This window comes from Oncorhynchus mykiss, chromosome Y (genome assembly GCF_013265735.2).
Source record: "Oncorhynchus mykiss isolate Arlee chromosome Y, USDA_OmykA_1.1, whole genome shotgun sequence".
NCBI lineage: Eukaryota > Metazoa > Chordata > Actinopteri > Salmoniformes > Salmonidae > Oncorhynchus > Oncorhynchus mykiss.
Window position 1 is genome coordinate 46,542,617 of NC_048593.1, and position 7,500 is coordinate 46,550,116.

General features: G+C 48.8%; 1 protein-coding gene across 1 annotated transcript in view; it reads left to right on the forward strand.

Moving 5' to 3' along the window:
- The window catches only part of LOC118945337 (phosphatidylinositol transfer protein alpha isoform-like), a 59,931-nt gene that overhangs the window by 38,548 nt on the left and 13,883 nt on the right, over positions 1-7,500 (forward strand). The window contains exon 7 of the mRNA XM_036968152.1: positions 1,657-1,740. Within this exon, the coding sequence (XP_036824047.1) occupies positions 1,657-1,740 (84 nt within the window). The remainder of the gene's footprint in view (positions 1-1,656; positions 1,741-7,500) is intronic.

Genomic DNA, 7,500 nt, shown 5'->3' on the forward strand with positions numbered 1-7,500 from the left:
GTCTACTACACCTGTTGTATTCTGCATTTCACTGTAAGGTCTACTACACCTGTTGTATTCATCATTTCACTGTAAGGTCTACTACACCTGTTGTATTCTGCATTTCACTGTAAGGTCTACTACACCTGTTGTATTCATCATTTCACTGTAAGGTCTACTACACCTGTTGTATTCAGCATTTCACTGTAAGGTCTACCTACACCTGTTGTATTCAGGATTTCACTGTAAGGTCTACTACACCTGTTGTATTCAGCATTTCACTGTGAGGTCTACTACACCTGTTGTATTCAGCATTTCACTGTAAAGTCTACTACACCTGTTGTATTCAGCATTTCACTGTAAGGTCTACTACACCTGTTGTATTCAGCATTTCACTGTAAGGTCTACTACACCTGTTGTATTCAGCATTTCACTGTAAGGTCTACTACACCTGTTGTATTCAGCATTTCACTGTGAGGTCTACTACACCTGTTGTATTCAGCATTTCACTGTAAGGTCTACTACACCTGTTGTATTCAGCATTTCACTGTAAGGTCTACTACACCTGTTGTATTCAGCATTTCACTGTCAGGTCTACTACACCTGTTGTATTCAGCATTTCACTGTGAGGTCTACTACACCTGTTGTATTCAGCATTTCACTGTGAGGTCTACTACACCTGTTGTATTCAGCATTTCACTGTAAGGTCTACTACACCTGTTGTATTCAACATTTCACTGTGAGGTCTACTACACCTGTTGTATTCAGCATTTCACTGTAAGGTCTACTACACCTGTTGTATTCAACATTTCACTGTGAGGTCTACACTTAGAAACCATTGGGCCTATATGAATTCTACAGTCTATTGAAAGACATGCTGTGACTTAGAAACTAACATGGAACAAGACTCAAGTTTAAATACATTTATTAAATTAAATACATTTTATAAAAGCTAATTGAAATTGAAAGTTGAAATGACAAAGGCAAAATAAATTAAATCATCACATTTTATTTATTTATTTATTTATCACAATAAAACCAATTGATTTCTTCAATAGTAGAGTTCATATAGGCCCAATAAACACTCAATCAATGAAAATAATCTGATTTTATTTTTGTTATCCTCTTTTTCATGGTATCCAGTTGTTAGTAGTTACAGTCTTGTCTCATCGCTACATCTCCCGTACTCGGGGAGAGGAGAAGGTCCTCCGAAACACAACCCAACCAAGCTGCACTGCGCGCATCCAACCCGGAAACCAAACACCATACACCTGGCGACCTGGTCAGCACGCACGGCGCCTGGCCCGCCACAGGAGTTGCTAGTACGCGATAATATCAAGTATCGTGATAATATCAAGTATCGTGATAATATCAAGTATCGTGATAATATCAAGTATCGTGATAATATCAAGTATCGTGATAATATCAAGTATCGTGATAATATCAAGTATCGCGATAATATCAAGTATCGTGATAATATCAAGTATCGCGATAATATCAAGTATCGCGATAATATCAAGTATCGTCATACTAAACCTTGTTCTGGTATCGAAGTCAAAATTCTGGTATCGTGACAACACTAGCGTGATTGCTTGTATGGCTGTGTGTGTGTGTATGTGTGTTTATGTGTGTGTGTGTGTGTGTGTAAATAACTGTACTATGTTCATACCTGTACAGGTCCATGGTCTGGATGCAGACACCTGGAAGAAGGTCGATGTTGTTCACATCGACATCGCAGACCGCAGTCAGGTGGATAGCAAGGTAAACAGTCACACACACCACAGTCAGGTGGATACCAAGGTAAACAGTCAGACACACAGTCACACACACAGTCACACACACCACAGTCAGGTGGATACTAAGGTAAACAGTCAGACACACAGTCACACACACAGTCAGACACACCACAGTCAGGTGGATACCAAGGTAAACAGTCACACACACCACAGTCAGGTGGATACCAAGTAAACAGTCAGACACACCACAGTCAGGTGGATACCAAGGTAAACAGTCACACACACCACAGTCAGGTGGATACCAAGGTAAACAGTCAGACACACCACAGTCAGGTGGATACCAAGGTAAACAGTCACACACACAGTCACACACACCACAGTCAGGTGGATACCAAGGTAAACAGTCAGACACACCACAGTCAGGTGGATAGGAAGGTAAACAGTCAGACACACCACAGTCAGGTGGATACCAAGGTAAACAGTCAGACACACCACAGTCAGGTGGATATCAAGGTAACCAGTCAGACACACCACAGTCAGGTGGATACCAAGGTAACCAGTCAGACACACCACAGTCAGGTGGATACCAAGGTAAACAGTCACACACACAGTCAGGTGGATACCAAGGTAAACAGTCAGACACACCACAGTCAGGTGGATACCAAGGTAAACAGTCAGACACACCACAGTCAGGTGGATACCAAGGTAACCAGTCAGACACACCACAGTCAGGTGGATACCAAGGTAAACAGTCACACACACCACAGTCAGGTGGATACCAAGTAAACAGTCAGACACACCACAGTCAGGTGGATAGGAAGGTAAACAGTCAGACACACACAGTCAGGTGGATACCAAGGTAAACAGTCACACACACCACAGTCAGGTGGATACCAAGGTAAACAGTCAGACACACCACAGTCAGGTGGATACCAAGGTAAACAGTCACACACACCACAGTCAGGTGGATACCAAGGTAAACAGTCAGACACACCACAGTCAGGTGGATACCAAGTAAACAGTCAGACACACCACAGTCAGGTGGATAGGAAGGTAAACAGTCAGACACACACAGTCAGGTGGATACCAAGGTAAACAGTCAGACACACCACAGTCAGGTGGATAGCAAGGTAAACACTAATGATTTGTATAGAAGACTCCCCCTTGATGATTCAGTACATGGATTTGTCTCGGCACTCCCTTGTTCCTGGTTCAATACCCCAGGGTTTCCCTCCCCTGGGTCCTGGGCCCTTCTCCCTTAGGTCCTGGGCCCTTCTCCCCAGGGTCCTGGGCCCTTCTCCCCTGGGTCCTGGGCCCTTCTCCCCAGGGTCCTGGGCCTTTCTCCCCAGGGTCCTGGGCCCTTCTCCCCAGGGTCCTGGGCCCTTCTCCCCTTGGTCCTGGGCCCTTCTCCCCTTGGTCCTGGGCCCTTCTCCTCAGGGTCCTGGGCCCTTCTCCCCTGGGTCCTGGGCCCTTCTCCCCTGGGTCCTGGGCCCTTCTCCCCTGGGTCCTGGGCCCTTCTCCCCTGGGTCATGGGCCCTTCTCCCCTGGGTCCTGGGCCCTTCTCCCCTGGGTCCTGGGCCCTTCTCCACTGGGTCCTGGGCCCTTCTCCCCTGGGTCCTGGGCCCTTCTCCCCTGGGTCCTGGGCCCTTCTCCCCTGGGTCATGGGACCTTCTCCCCTTGGGTCCTGGGCCCTTCTCCCCTGGGTCATGGGCCCTTCTCCCCTGGGTCCTGGGCCCTTCTCCCCTGGGTCATGGGCCCTTCTCCCCTGGGTCCTGGGCCCTTCTCCCCTGGGTCCTGGGCCCTTCTCCCCTGGGTCATGGGCCCTTCTCCCCTGGGTCCTGGGCCCTTCTTCCCTGGGTCCTGGGCCCTTCTCCTTTGGGTCATGGGCCCTTCTCCCCTGGGTCATGGGCCCTTCTCCCCTGGGTCCTGGGCCCTTCTCCCCTGGGTCCTGGGCCCTTCTCCCCTGGGTCCTGGGCCCTTCTCCCCTGGGTCCTGGGCCCTTCCTCTTTGTGTCCTGGGCCCTTCTCCCCTGGGTCATGGGCCCTTCTCCCCTGGGTCCTGGGCCCTTCTCCCCTGGGTCCTGGGCCCTTCTCCCCTGGGTCATGGGCCCTTCTCCCCTGGGTCCTGGGCCCTTCTCCCCTGGGTCCTGGGATCTTCTCCCCTGGGTCCTGGGCCCTTCTCCTCAGGGTGAACGTTTTGTTTTTTTGCCCTAGCACAACACAGCTGTTTCCACTAATAAACTCATCGTCAAGCTTTGATAACTAGAATCAGCTGTGTCGTGCTAGGGCAAAAAACAAAATGTGCACCCATGGGGGGGGCCGAGTTTGAGAAATGCTGCACTACATGATACGCACAGAAGTTGAAATAATTGATTGTATGCTGAATGGACAACATTTTTGTAGCAAACAGCAGGGCAGGGAAGCGAACACTGAGCTCTGGCGTGAAAGGCAAGCGCCATACATTTCGCACCGGTATGGTTAACCCACCTGGTGGGAATTGCAACACTATACAGTACTTCTCTATTCCCTTTATCCTCCCTCTCTCTCTTCCTCTTTCTCTCCCTCCCTCCCTCCCTCGCTCCCTCCCTCCTTCTCTCTCTCTCTCTCTCCCCCTCCCTCCCTCCCTCCCTCCCCCACTCTTCCTCCCTCTCTTCCTCCACCTGTTCCCTCTCTCTCTCTCCTTATCTCTCTCCCCCCCTCTCTCGCTCTCTCTCCATCTCTCTCTCTCAATTTCAATTTAAGGGACTTTATTGGCATGGGAAACATATGTTTACATTGCCAAAGCAAGTGAAGTAGATAATAAACAAAAGTGAAATAAACAATACAAAAATTAACAGGAAACATTACACTCACAAAACTGGAAACCACATATCCCGAGGCTGCATATATTGTAGCTGGGGATTTTAACAAGGCTAATCTGAAAACAAGGCTCCCTAAATTCTATCAGCATATCGATTGCGCAACCAGGGATGGTAAAACCCTGGATCATTGTTATTCTAACTTCCGCAACGCATATTAGGCCCTCCCCCGCACTCCTTTCGGAAAAGCTGACCACGACTCCATTTTGTTGCTTCCAGCCTACAGACAGAAACTAAAACAAGAAGCGCCCGCGCTCAGGTCTGTTCAACGCTGGTCCGACCAATCTGATTGCACGCTTCAAGACTGCTTCGATCACGTGGATTGGGATATGTTCCGCATTGCGTCCAACAACAACATTAACGAGTACACTGATTCGGTGAGCGAGCTCATTAGAAAGTGCATCGGAGATGTTAAACCCACAGCGTCTATTAAAACATTCCCAAACCAGAAACTGTGGATTTGATGGCAGAACTCGCACGAAACTGAAAGCGCGAACCACTGCTTTTAACCAGGGCAAGGTGACCGGAAACATGACCGAATACAAACAGTGAAGCTATTCCCTCCGCAAGGCAATCAAACAAGCTAAGCGTAAGTATAGAGTCAAAGTAGAGTCGCAATTCAACGGCTCAGACACGAGAGGTATGTGGCAGGGTCTACAGTCAATCACAGACTATAAAAGGAAAACCAGCCCTGTCGCGGACCAGGATGTCTTGCTCCTAGACAGACTAAACAACTTCTTTGCTTGCTCGCTTTGAGGACAACACAGTGCCACCGACGCGGGCCGCTACCAAAACCTGCAGGCCCAGACGGCATCCCCAGCCGCGTCCTCAGAGCATGCTCAGACCAGCTGGCTGGTGTGTTTACGGACATATTCAATCAATCCTTGTCCCAGTCTGCTGTTCCCACATGCTTCAAGGGGGCCACCATTGTTCCTGTTCCCAAGAAAGCTAAGGTAACTGAGTTAAACGACTACCGCCCCGTAACACTCACTTCCGTCATCATGAAGTGCTTTGAGAGACTAGTCAAGGACCATATCACCTCCACCCTACCTGACACCCTAGACCCACTCCAATTTGCTTACCGCCCAAATAGGTCCACAGATGACGCAATCTCAACCACACTGCACACTGCCCTAACCCATCTGGACAAGAGGAATACCTATGTGAGAATGCTGTTCATCGACTACAGCTCAGCATTTAGCACCGTAGAACCCTCCAAACTCGTCATCAAGCTCAAGACCCTGGGTCTCAACCCCGACCTGTGCAACTGGGTACTGGACTTCCTGACGGGCCGCCCCCAGGTGGTGAGAGTAGGTAACAACATCTCCACACCGCTGATCCTCAAAGCTGGGGACCCTCAAGGGTGCGTTCTCAGCCCTCTCCTGTACTCCCTGTTCACCCACGACTGCGTGGCCATGCAGGCGTCCAACTCAATCATCAAGTTTGCAGACAACACAACAGTAGTGGGCTTGATTACCAACAACGACGAGACAGCCTACATGTAGGAGGTGTGGTGTCAGGAAAGTAACCTCACACTCAACGTCAACAAAACAAAGGAGATAATCGTGGACTTCAGGAAACAGCAGAAGAGCAGCCCCCTATCCACATCGATGGGACAGTAGTGGAGAGGGTGCAAAGTTTTAAGTTCCTCGGCATACACATCACGGACAAACTGAATTGGTCCACCAACACAGACCGCGTGGTGAAGAAGGCGCAGCAGCGCCTCTTCAACCTCAGGAGGCTGAAGAGATTTGGCTTGTAACCAAAAACACTCACAAACTTTTACAGATGCACAATCGAGAGCATCCTGTTGGGCTGTATCACCGCCTGGTACGGCTACTGCTCCGCCCACAACCGTAAGGCTCTCCAGAGGGTAGTGAGGTCTGCACAACGCATCACCGGGGGCAAACTACCTGCCCTCCAGGACACCTACACCATCCGATGTCACAGGAAGGCCAAAAAGATAATCAAGGACAACAACCACCCGAGCCACTAACTGTTCACCTCAGTACAGGTGCATCAAAGTAGGGACCGAGAGACTGAAAAACAGCTTCTATCTCAAGGCCATCAGACTGTTAAACATACTGACTCAACTCCTGCCACTTTAATAATGGAAAAATGTATGTAATAAATGTATCACTAGCCACAACAATTAACAAGTCAATAACACAGTAGAAAAAAAGGAGAGTCTATATACATTGTGTGCAAAAGGCATGAGGAGGTAGGCGAATAATTACAATTTTGCAGATTAACACTGGAGTGATAAATGATCAGATGGTCATGTACAGGTAGAGATATTGGTGTGCAAAAGAGCAGAAAAGTAAATAAATAAAAACAGTATGGGGTTGAGGTAGGTAAAAATGGGTGGGCTATTTACCGATAGACTATGTACTGCTGCAGCGATCGGTTAGCTGCTCAGATAGCTGATGTTTGAAGTTGGTGAGGGAGATAAAAATCTCCAACTTCAGCGATTTTTGCAATTCGTTCCAGTCACAGGCAGCAGAGAACTGGAACGAAAGGCGGCCAAATGAGGTGTTGGCTTTAGGGATGATCAGTGAGATACACCTGCTGGAGCGCGTGTTACGGGTGGGTGTTGCCATCGTGACCAGTGAACTGAGATAAGGCGGAGCTTTACCTAGCATGGACTTGTAGATGACCTGGAGCCAGTGGGTCTGGCGACGAATATGTAGCGAGGGCCAGCCGACTAGAGCATACAGGTCGCAGTGGTGGGTGGTATAAGGTGCTTTAGTGACAAAACGGATGGCACTGTGATAAACTGCATCCAGTTTGCTGAGTAGAGTGTTGGAAGCAATTTTGTAGATGACATCGCCGAAGTCGAGGATCGGTAGGATAGTCAGTTTTACTAGGGTAAGTTTGGCGGCGTGAGTGAAGGAGGCTTTGTTGCGGAATAGAAAACTGTTCTAGTGC